General features: G+C 38.7%; 1 protein-coding gene across 7 annotated transcripts in view; it reads left to right on the top strand.

Annotated features, from left to right (window-relative positions):
• The window catches only part of CUNH20orf194 (chromosome unknown C20orf194 homolog), a 148,039-nt gene that overhangs the window by 41,364 nt on the left and 85,986 nt on the right, over positions 1–20,689 (top strand). For all 7 annotated transcript variants that reach the window (XR_003793098.1, XR_003793099.1, XR_003793100.1 and 4 more), the window contains exons 7-8: positions 8,328–8,405; positions 17,241–17,339. Coding sequence is in view for 1 of the 7 variants with exons in the window: in XM_029220249.1 (XP_029076082.1) it covers positions 8,328–8,405; positions 17,241–17,339 (177 nt within the window). In the remaining 6 variants the exon portion in view is untranslated. The remainder of the gene's footprint in view (positions 1–8,327; positions 8,406–17,240; positions 17,340–20,689) is intronic.

The following is a 20,689-nucleotide window of genomic DNA, read 5'->3' as shown; positions in this document are numbered from 1 at the left end:
TGGATTTACTTTAGCAATGCTGTTTGTTTCACCATGTGGGTCACAAGATTTTCCAGACCCCAGGGAACTGGCCAGGTCCCCGGGGCTCAAGAAATTCCAAGACCCACTCCCTTTCTTATTGTGAGTGCTGCTTGCCTTGCTAGCAGCATTGTTAGGTGTGCAAGCAAGCATGCAGTCCAGGCTGGGTCACAGGTCAGTCAGAGGCCTGCTTCTGCATCTGAAGCCTGAACAAGACTACTTTATTAATTTTCCCAACAGATATCAAAAACAGTCATAGTGAGGGGAGGAGAGTGCAAACTGTGGGATTGTTAAAATGCATTTGAAATTAAGAGATCAACAACTTTAAACAATCAAGTATGTATATAGATCGCTATATAAAAACCTCATGGTAACCACAAACCAAAAGACTGTAATAGATATACACAAAAAAGAAAAATCCAAACAAAACACTAAAGATAGTCACCAAGTCACAAGAGAACAAAAGAAGGAAAAGGGAAAAAAAGACCTACAAAAGCAACCCCAAAACAATTAACAAAGTGGCAATAAGAACATATATATCAATAATTACCTTAAATGTAAATGGACTGACTGCTCCAATCAGAAGACACAGAGTAGCTGAATGGATACAAAAACAAGACCTTTTTATATGCTGACTACAAGAGGCTTCACTTCAGGTCTAAAGACACACACAGACTGAAAGTGAGGGGATGGATAAAGGTATTCCATGCAAATGGAAATTAACAGAAAGCCAGGGTAGCAATACTTATATCAGACAAAATAGACCCTAAAATAAAGGCTGTTATAAGAGACAAAGAAGGACACTACATAATAATCAAGGAATCAATCCAAGGAGAAGATATAACAATTATAAATATATACGCACCCAACATAGGAGCACCTAAATAAATAAAGCAAATATTAATGCACATAAAGGGAGAAATCAACAGTAACACAATAACAGTAGAGGACTTTAACACCCCGTTTACATCAATGGACAGATCATCCAGACAGAAAATTAGTAAGGACGCACTGGCCTTAAATGACACATTAGACCAAATAGACTTAATTGATATAGAGCATTCCATCCCAAAGCAGCAGAATACACATTCTTTTCAAGTGCCCATGGAACATTCTCCAGGATAGGTCACATACTAGGCCACAAAACAAGCCTTGGTAAATTTTTAAAAAATTGAAATCATATCAAGCATCTTTTCCAACCACAACACTGACTAGAAACCAACTACAAGGAAAAAAACTGCAAAAACCACAAAGCACATGGAAGGTTAACAATATGCTACTAAACAACGAATGGATCACTGAAGAAATCAAAAAGGAAATAAAAAATTACCTAGAGACAAATGAAAATGAAAACATGATGATCCAAAACCTATGGGACACAGCAAAAGCAGTTCTAAGGGGGAAGTTTATAGCAATACAAGCTTACCTTAGGAAACAAGAAAAATCTCAAATAAACAACCTAACCTTACACCTAAAGGAGCTAGAGAAAGAAGAACAAACAAAACCCAAAGTTAGTGGAAGGGAAAAAGTCATAAAGATGGCAGAAATAAATGAAATAGAGATTTTTAAAAAAATAGAAAAGATAGATGAAACTAAAAGCTGGTTCTCTGAAAAGATAAAATTGATGAGTCTTTAGCCAGCCGCATAAAGAAAAAAGGGAGAGAGCCTAAATCAATAATACCAGAAATGAAAAAGGAGAAGTTACAGCTGACACCACAGGAATACAAAGGATCATAAGAGACCACTACAAGCAACTATACATCAATAAAATGGACAAACTAGAAGAAATGGACCAATTCTTAAAAAGGTACAATCTCCCAAGACTGAACCAGGAAGAAATAAAAAATATGAACAGACCAATTACCAGTACTAAAATTGAATCAAAAACAAAAAACAAAACAAAACAAAAACACTCCCAGAAAACAATAGTCCAGGACCAGATGGCTTTACAGGTGAGTTCTACCAAACATTTAGAGAAGAATTAACACCTGTCCTTCTGAAACTGTTCCAGAAAACTGCAGAGAAGGAACACTTCCAAAATCATTCTTTGAGGCCAACATCACCTGCTACCAAAACCAGACTAAGATACCATAAAAAAAGAAAATAACAGGCCAGTACCACTGATGAGCATAGATGCAAAAATCGTCAACAAAATCATCAACTGAATCCAACAGCACATTAAAAGGATCATACATCATGATCAAGTGGGATCTATCAATGGAAATTTGCAGTATCTGCAGATCAATCAGTGTGATACATCACATTAACAAGTTGAAGACTAAAAACCATATGATCATCTCAACAGATGCAGAAAAGGCAAAATTCAATACCCATTTATGATTAAAAACCCTCCAAAAAGTGGGCATAGAGAGAGCATACCTCAACATAATAAAAGCAATTTATGACAGAAAAGGAATCCAAATTGGAAAGGAAGAAGTAAAGCTTTCACTGTTTGTGGATGACATAATACTATACATAGAAAATCCTAAAGACACTACCAGAAAACTGCTAGAGCTCATCAATGAATTTGGTGAAGTTGCAGGTTATAAAATTAATATACAGAAATCTGTTGCATTTCTATACACTAACAATGAACTATCACAAAGAGAAATTAAGGAAACAATCCCATCTACCATTGCATCAAAAAGAATAAAATACCTAGGAATAAATCTGCCTAAAGAGGTAAAAGACCTATTCTCAGAAAACTGTATGACACTGATGAAAGAAATTAAAGATGACACAAATAGAAAGATATATACCATGGTCTTGGATTGGAAGAAGTAATATTGTTAAAATGACCATACTACCTGAGGCAATCTACAGATTTGGTTCAATCCCTATCAAAATACCAATGGCATTTTTCATGGAACTAGAGCAAATAATTTTAAAATTTGTATGGAAACACAAAAGACCCCAAAGAGCCAAAACAGTCTTGAGAAAGAAGAACAACAGAGCTGGAGGAATCGCAGTCCCTGACTTTAGACTATACTACAAAGCTGCAGTAATAACAGCAGTATGGTACTGGCACACAGGCACATAGATCAATGGAACAGAATAGAGAGCCCAGCAATAAACCCATGCACTTATGGTCAATTAATCTACAACAAAAGAGGCAAGAATATACAATGGAGAGAAGACAGTCTCCAATAAGTGGTGCTGGGAAAACCAGACAGCTACATGTAAAAGAATGAAATTAGAACATTGTCTAACACCATATACAAAAATAAACTCAAAGTGAATTAAAGACCGAAGTGTAAGGCTGGAAACCATAAAACTAGAGGAAAACCTAGGCAGAACACTCTGACATAAATTGTAGCAATAGTTTTTTGGATCTGCCTCCTAATGCAAATAAAATAAACAAATTAAAAATAAACAAGTCAGACCTGATTAAACTTAAAAGCTTTTGCACAGCAAAGGAAACCGTCAACAAAATGAAGACAGCCTACTGAATGGGAGAAGATATTTGCAAATGATACAACTGATAAGAATTAATATCCAGAATATATAAAAAGCTCATACAACTCCACATCCAAAAAACAACCCAATCAAAAAATGGGCAGAAGTCGTAAACAGACATTTCTCCAAAGAAGACATGCAGATGGCCAACAGGCATGTGAAAAGATGCTCAACATCACTATCATCAGGGAAATGCAACTCAAAACCACAATGAGATATCACCTCACATTTGTCAGAATGACTGTCATCGAAAAGAACACAAATAAATGTTGGTAAGGATGTGGAGAAAAGGGAAGCCATCATACACTGTTGGTGGAAATGTAAATTGGTAGAGCCACTGTGGAAAACAGTATGAAGGTTCCTCAAAAAACTAAAAATATAACTATCTTATATCCCAGCAATTCCACTCCTGGGTATACATTCAAAAAAAAAACCCCAAAACTCTAACCCAGCAAGACACATGCACCCCAGTGTTCACAGCAACATTATTTACAGTTGCCAATATATGGATGCAACCTAAGTGTTCATCAGTAGATGAATGGATAAAGAAGATATGGTGTATATATATACAATGGAATACTGCTCAGCCATAAAAAAAGAATGAAAACTTGCCATTTGCAACAACATGGATGGATTTGGATGGTATGCTAAGTGAAATAAGTCAGAGAAACACAAATATGATATTTTATATGGAATCTAAAAAAATACAACAAACTAGTGAATAAAATGAAAAAGAAATAGACTCACAGATATAAAGAACTAACTAGTCGTTACCAGTGGGGAGAGGGAAGTGGGGAGGAGCAATATTAAGGGTAGGGGAATAAGAGGTACAAACTATTATGTATAAAATAAGCTACAGGGATATATTGTACAGCACAGGGAATATAGCCAATATTTTATAATAGCTATAAACACAGTATAAGCTTTAATAATTGTGAATCACTATATTGTACACTTGCAACTTACATGATTTTGCACATCAACTATACTTCAATATAAATAAATAAATTTTAAAAATAGAAATCAATTCAGTACCTCAAAAATCTAATCAGTTGACACACCTGTAAACCTGTTCCACAGTACAGAGGAAGGAGCCAAGTAGGTTAAATCAGTGAGGAAGAAGGTAATAAAATGGAGGATAGAGAATGGAAATAGGTGACATCAAAAATGAATTAACTGAAGGATATGTAGTAGTCTGTGTCGTCCTCCCCACCTCCCAAGTGATAAACAACCGGACATTTACCAACTGCCACCTCCACACTAGGAAAAACAAGGAACAAGGTGAGTGGATGGGTGGGGTTTCTCTATAGAAACTGAAAAACAAAACAAAGAGAACTCATTGGGTAGTGTAGCTTTTGATGGCTGAGAGTAAAGCTCTCTATCTACACTTTCACACTTAGAATATGAGGGAGTAGAGATCCTATAATAACTGCCTCCTGCCTGTCTACTCTCCCTATAAAACTTCCTGGTAGTTGAAAAGCTCTGCTGAGAGCAGAAAGCATCCAATCAGCCTTTTCATTTGAAAATATAAACAGGCAGTGAAGCTCACCACACATTTGATTAAATACCTGTAACTTGAAAGAAAAAGATCAAGATTTTTTTAAAACTCTGATTGATTAAGACCAAAGATGATTTATGATATAGAGGAAAAGTTAAGATACAAAACTCTCCTTAGGATGCCCAGAGAAATGTAAGATTTGGTGACTTATTAGAATAAGTGTTATTTTGTGATAAATGAATATAAGGAAAATATGAGCTCTGGAAAATGATAATTGATGAAATTAACAGAAGTTGGGAGGTAAAGTTAGGAAAATCTCAAAATATGAAAGTTTAGAAATAAAAGAGGTAGAAAATATGAGAAAAAACTTAAAAGTCATAGAGAACTTATCCATGAGGTTTGATAGCCATTAAGTAGGAGCTCTAGAAAAATAGAGCAGAGATATCAGAAGGGAGGAAATTAAAAAAAAAAAAAGAGTAAACATTTCCAGTGATAAAGAGAAATAAAAGCTTTTAGCAAGCATCAGTGAGAGTAGAAAAACCTTAAATCTATCTATGCCTTTTTTGAACACTGAGGATTAAAGAATATCATAAAAATCAGAAAAAATAAATCTTATGCAATAAGACAACAGAAACTTGATTTCTCTCCTTCCCCAACCAAAAGAAACATTAAACAAAACATGTGAGGCATTGATTGTCAAGACACTAGACATCAGGCAATGAGGAATAGTGATTGCCTTGAGAGAGAGAAATAAACAAGGTGAGCCCCAAGAATGTCCTAGCTTACTACAGTTGACCCTTAAACAACAGGAGTTTGAACTGCATAGGTCCACTTACATGCAGATTTTTTTCAGTAGTAAATACTATAATACTACACGATCCACAGTTGGTGGAATCCATGGATGCAGAATTGCATTTACAGAGGGCTGACTATAAGTTATACATGGATTTTCGACTGCACAGAGGGTCAGTTCCCCAAACCCCCTTATTCAAGGGTCAACTGTACTTTGAGAAAATTTCCAGGCCATGGCACAGGAAGGGGGTACCCAGGTCGATCCCAGTACACTTCCTGAGCTGAGTAGATGCAGCTGAGAGTCTGGTGAGACCAAGACGGCTAGAGTACTAAAGAGGAAATATTTGCTCCAAAACAGAACTCCCAAGATCTGCCAAGATTCCTCTTTCTCCCCACCCCCACATCCCAAGTATTCAACAGCCTGTTGATCTATGTGTTCATGTGTGATGTAACTACTGAAAGTGGAGGAAGAAGAAAATATCTGAAAGTATTCCAGAACAGTGCCTGATGCATGCTCAGAGCTGGGAATAGTACCTGTTCCCACCAGTTTGACTCGAAAAATGCATAATTCACAAGGGGCATTGGATAGAGTCCTCAGGAGGGTTTTGTCTCCTGTGGGGAATAATCAGCCCTGTCTGAGCACCAATCTGGACCCTCCTAACAATTTATAAAAGCAAGAACTGAAAGGATCAAACTGTTTCCAAGTAACTGCATTCCAGAACAACTCACAAGAATATAGGAATACAAAAATATCTAGCACCCAACAAGGTAAAATTCACAGTGTCTGGCATCCAAAGATTATCAGTTTACAAAGAAGTGGGAATATGACTGATAATAAGGTAATCAGTCCATCAAAATTGACCTAACATTGACAGAAATGTTAGAATTAGCAGACAAGGACATTAAAAGTTATTCTCACTGTTGCATATGTTCAAGAAGCTAGAGGAAAGACTGAACGTGTTGAACAGAAACAGAAAATATAAAAAAGACTCAGATTGAACTTCTAGAAGTGAAAATTGCAATATCTAAGATGAAAAAATATACTGGATGGCAGTAACAGTAAATTAGACTCTGCCAAAGAAAAGATTAGTGAATTTGAAGCCATAGCAGTAGAAACTATCCAAGATGAAGCACAGAGAGACTAAAGAATACAGAAGAATGAAAGAGCATCAGTGATTGCCAAATTAGTCATAAGGACAGAATAAAGACATTTTAAAACTAAAAAAAATTTCCTCCCATTAATCTTTTCTTAGAAAGCTGTTGGAGGATGTTCTCCAGCAAACAAGTTAACCAAGGAACAGGAGACAAATTAAGCCATGGAATCAGATCCATCACGTGAGAGCACCAGGATGATAGCAAAGAGAAGTCTCATAGTGAAAGTTGCAGTTGCACAGCAAGCTTACATAACAGGCATACCAGAATGAAGCAAGAAGAAAAAGCAATGATAGATTATCTGATATCTTTAAGCCAGTGGTTCTCAATTGGGGTGATTTTGCTGTCCCTTCTTCCCCCTCCCCCCAGGTCACTTGGCAATATTTGGACATGCTTTTGATTTGCATGGTCCGGGGCTGGGGGATGGGTTGTAGGCATCTAGTGAGTAGAGGTCAGGGATTTTGCACAAGGCAATGCACAGGGCAGCCCCTCACAACAAAGAAATAACTGGCCCAAAATGACAGTAGTGTTGCTATTGAGAAACCCTAGTGTAAGCATACTAGCAAATTAAGTGGGAAAGGTAGAAAAAATTTTAGGATTGAGTTTTTAAATTACACAAGTGAAAAGAATGAAGCTGTTGGTAGCTCTTGGAAAAACAAAATTTGTTTAAGAAAGCAAATATGAGTATGGTATGCACTTGGCCTGCAGTAAATTTTATATATTTTTTAATATATATATTTATATATATATATCCTTAATATTATAAACAATAACTACTGGTATAACCAAAAAAGTCATGATATTAGATAATGTTAAGGTGTATATGTGAGAAAACGTATGAGAATGGGGATAGGCGTAGCAGAGCTACATCTTTACCATAAGTCAGTATTTAATTTCTAAATTGATAAATCAAGAAATAGTGATAGAAGCTTATATCAAAATATGGAGGTAATTACCAAAAAGAAAATGTTAAAAGACTTGAAAGTGGTTGCCTCTGAGGATTAAGACTAGTGGAGGTTTGTGAAAGGTTGGAGTTGGGATTAAAATTTTTTTATTACAAGCCTTTAGGACTAGTATTTGATTTTTTAAAACTATAGGAATGTATTATTTTAATTAAAATTTTATTCTAAACAAAGACAAAATATTTTTGTGTGTATATGTATATAAATATATATATATGCCCATCATTGAAGATATTCAGAAGATATACCAAAGTCTCTGAACAGATAGTTTCCTTGAATGGGACACATTTATTAATATGTATAGGTTCTAGTATAGTATAAAATTTTTATTTATTATTCTAATCACTGAGTTTTCACCAAGATAGTCATTTCTAAATGTCAGGAAATAATTCTGATCATCCTAATGATACTGACTCAGTTATTTCAGTGTTTTTCCCCTTGTGTTGCAGTTGCAGGATGTGAGTTTGAATCTATGGAATGTCTACAGCAAGATGGATCCTATGTCTCTGGAGACTTTGCTTTCAGAAGTAAGGAGCTATACTGTATTTAACTTATAAATATTACAACCAGCTCAATTATCCGCTAATGGTATTTAACTTGTAGAAACGCAGGATATATTTTAGTTTGCTTTAGTCAAAGAATTGAACAGTTTCTCCCCCAATTATTGTCTTGAACTTCTTGGGGGGTGGAAGGGGACCTCTTCCACTCTGAGGAAACCTCACCTGAGATGAGACCAAGGCTGCCTGCCTGGTCCAAGATTTAGGTTTTGACCTAAAGACATTCTTTCTGTTGGGCTGGACTTTAGAAAAACAATAAAGAGGGTGTCTTTTTGCACTCTTTCTCTGGCATGAAAAGATTAAAAAGTTGGTGTATGCCTTAAAAGAATCAAGGATTAGGCAGGGGTTGGCAACGTTTTTCTGTAAAGGGGTAGACAGTAACATTTTAGGCCTTGTGGGTCCTGTGTCTCTGTTTGAACTACTCAGCAATGCCATTATAGACAGTGCTTTAACAAATGAGTGTGTCTGTGTTCCAAGGAAAGGCCATAATTTACTGACTCCTGGATTAAAGGGTCAGGCATTAATTTTTCATCTGAACTTTGAAGAAAAAATTCACAGTGCACAGAGCAATTTGCAATGAGGAGCAACAAACAAAACTAAGGTATAGGTACTTTGTTTAAACAGCTCAGTAGTGTCTCTCAGGGGTCATGGATGGATATGCATGGAAAAAGAACAGCTTGTATGTAGCTTTTAATGAAATGAGCTGTGAAATCAAGACCCAACAAAAATAATTCAAAAAATGAAGACTGCACATCAGTCTCACAAATATTAATGCCTATACTTTAAGTAAAATGGTAGCAAACAGTATCATATTAAAAGAACATTCTGTGATGAAGCAGAGTTTATTAAGGGCTTAATATTTAGTTTAATATTAGGAAATCTATTAATGTAATCACTACTGATTTTTCTCCTTGGAACCATTTATGATAACTCCATAGATGCTGAAAAGGCATTTGATGAAATTGAACATCCATTCTGTTAAACATTTCTAATAAAATAGGAATATAAAAGAAAATTAAAACCTGAACTTTTTGTTCTTTAAAAAGACCTAATCATCATCATCAATCCATGGCTTGCCTAATTATGGGAAAAAGTGAAAATGCAAAAATTACAACATTAATAATGTAAGAATGATGGTAATTCCCTGGCGGTCTAGTGGCTAGGACTCCGTGCTTCCACTGCTGAGGGCCCAGGTTCAATCCCTGGTTGGGGAACTAAGATCCCGCAAGCTGCGTGGCATGGCCACAAGAAAAAAAAAAAAGGAAGAAAGAGTGTAAGAATGTTAAATAAAATTTAACCACAGACAAATAAGAGAGATAAGTAGTTTAGGAGTTTCTGCACAGTATCTGGGACCCATGCCCCACTTGCATGCAGTGCCCTGAACGTGAGGATGCTTCAGGTCACACATGGAAGCTAGACATAGCATTGTAGTTTTGAGAACATCACAAGCATCTCTGGAGTCAATGGAATGGGACCACTCAGGAGAGCTTCTTTAATTACACCTAGAACAGCAGTGACATCATGCAACTGAAGAAGCAACAGTGGTAATCATCATGGGCTGTAGACCAGGCCATTTCCTGGTTTTCTGATTTCCAGTGAGCTTGGTATTCTTAAGTGATACCATGAAGAAGTAGAAAGGAAGCCCTTTTAATGTCTGATAGTGGACTTCCCATCTCACAGGAAGAGTGAGGAGGACTCAGGGCCAGATTTAATTTTATTTAGAAAGAATAAAGTAAGGTGATATTTCTTATACCAAAATATGATTGAGCACATTTATACCCACTACACTATGGAGAGCTCTTACAAATTGATAAGAAAAATACAACAGTGGGGAACTAGGAGACAACCGGAATTGGCTGTTCACAAAATAAGAAATAAAAATGACCATGGTTTTCCACTCCCAGTTAGGGATATAGAAAGTCAAAAGAGACCATTATTCTCACCCTAATAACCAAAACAATCTGAATATGCAACAGAATAATAGTGTAAAATCATTAGAGAGCTGAAGATGCAAGGAAACCTCAAAGAACTCTATTTTCTAAAAAAGTAGGGAACTTCATAGGACACTGTTCTCATTTCCAGTAGAGCAGCAGGAGGAAGAGAAATCTGTCACAGACAGGGATAAGAAAAAATCAGTTGACCTTTTAAAGAGCTTTTAATGGCTGTATGTGAGTGAGTCAGCACCTACCCCTCAACTCTAAACCATAGGTCTTCACAAGCGCTCAGGGTAGTCCACCAAAGATTAGGAGCCAGGCAGGAGCACTGAGAACCATCCCCACTGAGGTACTTGACACTCAGCTATAACCTGGATTAGCGCAGGAGAGCTGAGAGCAGTCGTTTGGAGGCATTCCAGGTCTTTACAGAGTATAAGCAGCTGCCCTCTTAAGGCTGGGTGCAAGCCAGCAAGGCAAGGATCTCTCTACACAGACAGAGCCAAGGGGACTAGAGAGCAAAGAGAACTCGTTAGCCACCCAGAAAAGTGGTAGCCAGCTTGTAAAGCAGGGAGAGATTGTCCATGATTCCGCAAGCTGGTAGCTCAGCTATAAAATGCAAAGAGATTTCCAGAATCTTGTCCCAGTACTCTGAGCAAAATCTTTATCAAAGTTCACACCCCACCCTCGAAATACTTGAATTTAGTGATGAAGTAAACCAAACTACAAATGCTACAAAATGCAGACCCTGATCAATTATAGATCAAGTTGACTTAGATCCCTGCTTTAGTGGCCTAACAAAAGAAAGGGATCTAGTGGCCCTTTCCTAGAGGTAAATGGTACTGTTTACCTCTGTTTTTACTGGTCTTTTATACAAAATGTCTGGCATATGATTTTTTAAAAATTATAAGACCAGAAGAAACAAGAAAATTTGATCTGTTTAAGTAACTGATAAAAATGCTAAAGAATCTGGAAGAAAATGGGACAACATGTGTGAAGAGTTGAGGAATTTTAGCAGAGACCTGAAAACTATAAAAAGAACCAAATGGAAATGCTAGAAATGAAAAATATATGGTCTAGAAATGGAGGATTTATTAGGTTGGCTAATTTATCAGATTAGACACGAATGAAGAAAAGTTCAGTGAACTTGAAGATAAGTCAATAGGAAGTTTCCAAACTGAAGGACAGAGAGAAAAAGAGCAAAAGGGGTGGAACAGAGCATCCAGTATCTGCCAGTGTCAAATGATCTAGCATAGTAGATCATTGGAGTCCCAGAAGGGAGAGTAGAGAGAAAATGGGGCTGGAAATTTAAGTTGATAATGTCTGAGAACTTTCCAAATTGATGAAATAAAATACATCGATCCACAGATCAAGAAGCTCAGTAAACCCTAAGTAGGATAAAATAAATATGTATGAAAATGACTATAAATTTGTGCCGCGTTCTCTGTGTTGAGTCTACAAGTGTTAATAAAATTCAAATCCAACAACCAAAAGAAGTTAAAATACAATTCTAGTTGTTACTTGTGCCTATAAAAAATTTTTTAAAAGGGAGCCAATCTGTACCCATATTACTTCTTAAAATCTACTTTTTTTTCTTCTCTCTTCTCTTGCTTAGCTGCTTCATAGCCTCCAAAGTTCTCTTTAAAAACTCTTTTTCTCTTCAATATCCAAATACTTTTCTGTTCACATGTATTTTCTCTTTGCTAAGACTGGTAATCTTATAGTCAGAATTAGCATCTAGGCCTTAATTTTTACTGGTCAGTCACTGCTGGCAACTCTTTGATGGCCAGGGATCCTACAGCTCCATGCTTCTTAGTCAGATCCTGCAAAGAGAAAATGCATACTGCTCTGAGATTTGATTTAGAAAGATGTTCAAAATATGTTTGGTGAGAAAAGTAAAAAGCAGAGTGTATTTCCACCTTTGTAAAATAATTTGTGTTCAGTGTCTTAGAAACTAAAGATGGTAGTCTCACTGGTGGTTGTTACTAGTTTACTTATTTTCATTTTCTTGTATTTATTACATCATGTAATTCTTTTCTTTTAAATCTTTTTCTTCCTCCCTCCCTCCCTCCCTCCCTGCGTTGGGTCTTTGTTGCTGTGCATGGGCTTTCTCTAGTTGCAGCGAGCGGGGGCTCTTCATTGTGGTGCATGGGCTTCTCATTGCAGTGGCTTCTCTTGTTGTGTAGCACAGGCTCTAGGTGCACGGGCTTCAGTAGTTGTGGCACGTGGGCTCAGTAGTTGTGGTGCATGGGCTCTAGAGCGCAGGCTCAGTAGTTGTGGCACATGGGCTTAGCTGCTCCGTAGCATGTGGGATCTTCCCGGACCAGGGCTCGAACCTGTGTCCCCTGCATTGGCAGGCGGATTCTTAACCACAGCACCACCAGGGAAGTCCTACCTCGTGTACTTCTTAAAAATACTTTTAAATATTGAAATTAAGCTTCTTTTCCCTTTTTGAGTCACCTGAGATCAGACACTGCCGGATGCCAGCCTAGGGGCAAGAGTTCTGTCTGAAGTTCAGGGTCCTTTCCTGGTGGCCAAGGGCCAAGGCACACTGGCATGTTTCTTGGGGTTTGCAGACTTCTTCTGCTTATCTGATCTTGATATCCATCTGGGCCTGTCTTCTGGATTCGGCCTTCAGGAGTCTGAGCAGAGAGACTTTCTCTTCTTCATCATCAGATCCAACGAACCAATTCTACCTCCATACACAGTATCCATTTCCACAAATGCACTGTTTGTGCTGGGGAAAAATTGGAGAATAGTGTGTCTAGTGGAAACCACACAGGCTCTGGGTATCCCTTACCTAGATATATTTTCACTTTTGCTAGTTGTTAGTATTGCATCCTTAGGTCACTTTACCATTTAGTACCTCAGTCTCCTCATCTATAAAGTGGGCATAGAGAAGTACACAAGGATATTAGGAAGATTTGAATACAAACACACACACACACACACACACACGTGAAATCTTCCATTTCAGTCATAGCATGGATTCCCAATGGTCTAGTGGTTAGGATTTGTCACTGTTGGTCATAGCATGGAGCTGAAGGCAGTATTTAATGATTCATTCCACCTTATTCTGTAATTAGTACTGACATATCCACCTCCCTCAGGGAACTTTTTTGGGAGCAAAGTGCCTATCTTTTCTGTGTATCCCCCAAAGCACACAGTGTTTTTCCGTAGAAGATAGCCAGAAAATGGTGACTGCCCAACTGTATAACTCTACTTCTTATCGTAGACCCAAACCAAGGTGAGTGTCACCATGTAGGCCATTAAAATAGAAACATACTTTTGAGTTTGTTTCTAAATAGAATTGGAAAACAGAATAAAGTTTATTCTGTACTAATAGCTATATTGGTCCTTTTTGTTTTCCTAAGCCTCACAAAGTGAAGCATTCTGGTATAGCCCAAGGGATTGGACAGAGCCAATCAAGGAAAGCACAGACCCACAATGGGTTGCATAGCCTCAGATGTGACTTACCTGAGGCCAGTGATATGCATTATGGGTGTCTGAGAGAGAGAGCAGACAAGTTCCAGGAAATCAAGGTGGAGACTCAGATGTTCTTAGCCAACTCCAGCTAGCCAACAGGAGAAGCAGAGAAATTGACAAGTACTGCAGACATCTAGTATGTAAGGCCTGGTAATAAGCACTTTCTACAGGTTATTTCATTTAATTCGTATAATATCTCTGTAAGGTAAATAATGGCCCCCGCCATTATGCACATAAGGCATTTGCGGCTCAGAGAGGTTAGCTCCCTTGCCCGAGGTCACACAGCCAGTAAGAGGCAAAGCAAAGTTTCCAGCACAGGTCTTTCTGAATCTAATCATAGTTTAACTTTTGTCTGCTTGTGTGTGTTTTAGGTTTCTTCTCATGTATGGATTCCACCTCCTTCTCTTTGTTCCCACCCATCCCTCGCTAACTGTCTGTTGAAGAAACCAGATCATTGTCATATGGTTGTCCTTACTGGGATTTTTTTTTTTAATTTATTTTATTTTTGGCTGCTTTGGGTCTTTGCTGCACTCGGGCTTTCTTTAGTTGAAGCAAGTGGGAGCTACTCTTTGTTGTGGTGCATGGGCTTCTCATCGCGGTGGCTTCTCTTGTAGCGGAGCACTGGCTCTAGGTGCGCGGGCCTCAGTAATTGTGGCTCACGGGATCAGTAGCTGTGGCTTGCGGGCTGTAGAGCGCAGGCTCAGTAGTTGTGGCCCACGGGCTTAGTTGCTCCACAACATTTGGAATCTTCCAGGACCAGGGCTCGAATCCGTGTCCTCTGCCTTGGCAGGCAGATTCTTAACCCCCGTGCCACCAGGGAAGCCCCTTACTGGGATTTTGTTGATTGCATTCCCATGATGTAGTTTAATAGTTTCCCTGTCTTCTGTATTTCCTGATTATTAGTAATTGAATCTAGAGGTTTAATCAGTTTCAGGGTTGATTTTTAGAGGGAAGATTACTTCATAGAGGGTATTGTGTTCCTTACCAAGAAGTACGTGTATCTAATTGATTCTCTTTATTTTGTGAACAACCATTGATATGCAATCTTCAGATCTTTACTTCATTAATTAGAGTCTTAATTCACTATTGCAAAATGGTGGTATTCCAATTCTATAATTCCTTCTTCATTTATATTCTCTAAAGAGAAATATTCAGCTTGCTAATATTGTTTATGCAGTGGTGACGTTCATGTAGGAAAAGCAAGATAAATGCTTGAATTCTTGCTTTTACTTTTAAGTTTTCAAAATAAGGTTGGTTCCCAACCATTTTCCAAAAGTAACCAGTAAAAAAAAAAAAGTTTTTTAAAATATATCTAATTTTGAACTCATAGATTTAAATATATTTGATATGTTTCTGTCCATTGCAGTTATCATCTTTACCGATGCTCTAAATTGTTCCATCTTTGGGCTGTGGTCTCACTTCAAGTTGGTTACAAATCCTTTTAACACAATCTTAACAGTCCTCAATAACTTCTCTGCTATATACTGTGACAAGATATTCCAGGCTTATCTTGTACGTTTCCTGTCTCAGACCTGGAATTGGTCATTTCTCTAGTAAGTTACGGTTTCTTTGAGTGGGAAATCACATTTCAGCACCAGTCTGGGTGCTAGATGCTCCTTGCTCCTGGTTTGGTCATTGTTTCTAGATGTCTTCAGTGGATGAAACTAGGAAATTCTCTTCTCTCTCTCCCTGCTCCCTCGCCTTTTCTCTCCTTGTGTGTGTGTATGTGTGTATACACATATACATACTTATCTATACATGCACATGTATATACATACATATGTACACACATATATACCTGATTTTTATCCTATGTTATATATAAAACATACTCAGAAAACAGTATCAGCACTGTCTCCTCCGTATTACTGAAAATAATTTTAGACATATATTGACATATATGTAATGTAATACATGTGCGTGTATATAAATATCTATATATAAAATAAACAAAATACAGATTGTCTAGGCAGCAAATAGTGAAGTCACTTGAGAATGTTGTTTACACTAAGTATTCCCAGCAGAGATCCATTATGCTTTATGCCTAGGACCATTGCATGTCTAACACAGAGTTCATAGGTATGAGTACTTGTGTATCCTTAAAGAGAAGAGTAGGGAAGAGCATAGATCCAGACAGCCAGTTTTAGTGCAGCAAACAGGATGCCTGCTGTAAGCAAGGCACTAGGCTGGGTGCTTGTCATGTACACTTACACAGTGTGAGATGGACAGTAAAGAGAACTATCCAATTTGAGTACAAATTAACAGCAACTTCCAAATAAGGACAAAGATGTCACTTGAGTATCTCAGTCAAGCAAGTCATAGCTGATATTTTGGGTTAACTGATGATGCCTTAAAAAAAAAGCCGGGAACACAAAGCAATGTGTAGTGGTTGGGAACAGGAATGAGTTCAGAGAGGAGGCTGAAAAGCAGCTGGGATGGGGGAGGGAGGCAGGCTGTATGTAGAGGAGAGTCAGCTGGGAAGGTGCAGAGTTCCTCATACTTGTAGGAGGAGAGGATGAGGGAGGAAAGGGCTCTGGGCCACCTCTGGCCCCACTGAACTTCTAACTAAAGTCAACTAATTTGTCCTTAAACAAAGCTTCACTCTGTGAGCTTATGGTACTAGGTGTAGTGTCTCATAAATAGCTTTAGGTGACTCATAAATAACTCCCTCTTCAACAAGGGTTGCTAACTGTCCTTTTTAAAAACAGCTTTTTTTTTTTTTTGCGGTACGCGGGCCTCTCACTGTTGTGGCCTCTCCCGTTGAGGGGCACAGGCTCAGCGGCCATGGCTCAGGGGCCCAGCCACTCTGCGGCATGTGGGATCTTCCCAAAACGGGGCATGAACCCGTGTCCCCTGCATCGGCAGGCGGACTCTCAACCACTGCGCCACCAGGGAAGCCCATTTACTGCCCTTTTAAAAAAAAAAACAAAAAAACCCAGCTTTATTGGAATATAATTTATATACCATAAAATTTACCCATTTTAAGTGTACAGTTTGGTGATTTTTAGTAAGTTTACAGAGGTGTGCAACTATCACCACAATTTGAATTTTAGAACATTTCATCAACCCAGAAAGTTCCCTTGTCCTCACTTGCAGTCAACCTCCATTCCCACTGTCAGCCCTAAGCAAACCACTAATCTACTTTCTGTCTCTAGATTTGTCTTTTCTGAGTATTTCATATACTGTAGTCTTTTATATATGGCCTCTTTCATTGGGCATAATGTTCTTGAGGTCCATCCATGTGGTAACATGTATCAGTAGTTTGCTACTACCTTTTAAACAACATATTTAAACGGTCTGGTATTTTGAGATCAGATGCGGTTTCATGATTCTGGTTTTCTAAAGTACCTCCTTGAATGACCACATTATCTTTTCATTTTCTTTCTAGGATTTGGTGGCTTTTGAACGTCAGTGGACTAGCTTCTTCGCCAGTTTTGACACAGAAATTCCCTTCTTGCTGGAATTGTCTGAATCTCAGGCGGGTGAGGTATGTAAAGGAAGGGTTAAAGAGAAAGAAGAAATTGGCTAGTTTATTTATTGTTTTTATTTTTATTAAAAATTTTCTCAGGGCTTCCCTGGTGGCGCAGTGGTTGAGAGTCCGCCTGCGGATACAGGGGACACGGGTTCGTGCCCCAGTCCGGAAGGATCCCACATTCCGCGGAGCGGCTGGGCCCGTGAGCTATGGCCGCTGAGCCTGTGCGTCCGGAGCCTGTGCTGCACGACGGGAGAGGCCACAGCAGTGAGAGGCCCACGTACCGCAAAAAAAAATTCTCAGAATACAGCACTACCGATCTGAATTTGGCTATCATTTCCTTAAGATTTGTTGCATGCTATAAAGAAGTTTTTAACTCCCATGCCAACCCCTATATAAGAAGGTTTTTTTTTTCTGTGCAGTTTCTCTACAAGAAAGATATTCATTTGTCAGAGGTGGTGCCCCTATCAGCCAGGAATTCTGTTGGGCACCAGTTCATAAGCCTAGGAATAATTCTCCACATGTGAATAGCACACCTTTGTCAGTTGAACCTCTAGGTAATGCCAAGCTTTCTTTCTAGGCAGACAACAGTAGTGAAGTTACTAGGTTCAGGATAAGCCCCACTCCATGAGTAAACTGAGTTATGTAAATCAAGAACTAAGGCACAGGGGCTTCCCTGGTGGTCCAGTGGTAAAGAATCCGCCTTCCAATGCAGGGTATGCGGGTTCGATCCCTGGTCAGGGAACTAAGATCCCACATGCCGTGGGACAACTAAGCCCACTTACCACAACTACTGAGCTCGCACGCCTCAACTAGAGCCCGCGTGCTGCAAACTATAGAGCCCATGTGCTCTGGGGCCTGCGCGCTACAACTAGAGAAGAGAAAACCTGCAGGCCACAACTGGAGAGAAGCCCGCGCACCACAGCAAAGAGCCCGCGCGCTGCAACAAAAGATCCTGCATGCCTCAATGAACATCCCGCGTGCCACAACTAAGACCAGATGCAGCCAAAAATAAATAAAATAAATAAGTAAATAAAGTAAGTAAGGCACAAAACTGGTTCCCAAACTATTTCCCAAAACTAGTCAACAGGAAGGATCAAAAGAGTGATCTTGAGCTTGCACTTGAGCTTACTTTGGGCTTGCACTGCCAGTCCTCAGTTCTGCTGTGTTCCACTGTGACCCAGGACAGGCCCTACTCCTGCCCTTTGGAACTGGAGTTGATCTTTGTTGCTGTGCATTTTACTTTTACATTATGTTATAAACCCCACAATATATTGGGGTTATCTTTGTTTAAACAGTTGTCTTTTTTGTCTTTTAAAAATCTTAAAAGTATTTTTTAAAGATTTAAATAATTAAAAAATCTTACATATCTGCCCATGTAGTTAAAATTTCTGGTGCTGTTCATTTCTTTGTGCAGACACAGATATCCATTTGGTATGATTTCCTTTGCCCCGAAGGATATCATTTAACATTTTTTGTAGTGTGAATCTTCTGATGATTAATTCTTCCAGCTTTTGTATGTCTGAAAAAAAATTTTATTTCACTTTCTTTTTTTTCTAATTAATTATTTATTTATTTTTGGCTGCATTGAGTCTTCATTTGCTGTACGCAGGCTTTCTCTAGTTGTGGCAAGTGGGGGCTACTCTTTGTTGCACTGTGCAGGCTTCTTATTGCGGTGGCTTCTCTTGTCACGGAGCATGGGCTCTAGGCACTTGGGCCTCAGTAGTTGTGGCTCACGGGCTGTAGAGCACAGGCTCAGTAGTTGTGGCACATGGACTTAGTTGCTCGGCGGCATGTGGGATCTTGCCGGACCAGGGGTTGAACCTGTGTCTCCTGCATTTGCAGGCAGATTCTTAACCACTATGCCACCAAGGAAATCCTTCACTTTCATTTTTGAAAGTATTTTTGCTGTATATAGAATTCTAGGTTGACAGTTTTTTCCTTACAGTACCTGAAAGATGTTGTTCCACTCTTTCTCACTTGCATTATTTCTGATGAGAAGTCATTGATCTTTATCTTTGTTCTTCTGTACATAACTTGTCATTTTTCCCTCTGGTAGCTTTTATGATTTTCTCTTTCATTACTGGTTTTGAGTAATTTGATTATGGTATGTCTCACTATAATTTTGATCATATTTCCTATGCTTTGGTTTTGTTGAGCTTTTTGGATCTGGATTTTTAGTTTCATCAAGTTTGGAAAGTTTTTGGCCATTATTTTTTCTGTCCTCTTTTCCTTCAGAGACTCCAATTACTTCTATATTAGGCCACTTGAAGTTGTCCCACCTCTCACTGATGCCCATTTCAGTTTTTTATTTTTTTTAATTCTTTTTTTCTTATTACTGATTCTAAGAGTAAAAAATATTCAAAAAGATATACTCAGTGAGGGCTTCCCTGGTGGCACAGTGGCTGGCAGTCTGCCTGCTGATGCAGGGGACACAGGTTCGTGCCCCAGTCCGGGAAGATCCCACATGCCGCGGAGCGGCTAGGCCCGTGAGCCATGGCCGCTGAGCCTGCGCGTCCGGAGCCTGTGCTCCACAACCGGAGAGGCCCCAACAGAGAGAGGCTCGCCTACCGCAAAAAAAAAAGATATACTCGGTGACATGTCACTCCTGGGTTCTTACTACCATATTCTGATTCCCACTTTCTTCCCACCCTTTTTCCACCCATTCCATTACCAGTAGGTAACAGATCTCTTCAGTTTGTGGTTTATGTTTTCTGTCTCTTTTGCACAAATGATCAGATACATAGGTATTTTCTTATATCCTTTCTTTCATTGAAGAGTAGCATACCATATGTAGTCATTTCCACTTTGCTCTTTTCACTTAACAGTGTATCCTGGAACTCTCTCTAGGTCAGTTCATTCTTTATTATAATTCATAGTACAGTTGACCCTTGAACAACACAGGCTTGAACTACCTGGGTCCACTTGCATATTTTTCAGTAGTAAATACTACAGTACTACACAGTTCAGGATTGGTTGAATTCATGGATGCAGAGGAGCCGCGAATTCAGAGGGCCAACTATAAGTTATATGCAGAATAACCCCTGTCTTATGTATGTGTATTTAGGTTATTTTGCCGTTGCAAACAGTGCCATAGTAAATAACTCTGTGCTTATGTATTTTCATATTGTTGGAGGTTTGTATACCTAGTAATGGGATTGCTGGGTCAAAAGGTAAGTGCATATGTAGTTGTGTTAGCTATTGCCAAATTTCCCTTCAGAAAGGTTGTCCTGATTTGCATTCCCACTAGCAACATATGAGAGTGCCTGTTTTACCACAGCCTCACCAATAGAATGTGTTGTCATACTTTTTAATTTTTGACAGTCTCATCGATGAGAAATGGTATCTTGGTATTATTTTAGTTT

Source organism: Monodon monoceros, unplaced genomic scaffold (assembly GCF_005190385.1).
Source record: "Monodon monoceros isolate NGI ecotype Baffin Bay Population unplaced genomic scaffold, NGI_Narwhal_1 Super_Scaffold_13, whole genome shotgun sequence".
In the NCBI taxonomy this organism is placed as follows: domain Eukaryota; kingdom Metazoa; phylum Chordata; class Mammalia; order Artiodactyla; family Monodontidae; genus Monodon; species Monodon monoceros.
Note: the sequence above shows the minus strand (reverse complement) of the source record. Positions and strands in the feature narration are given on the sequence as shown.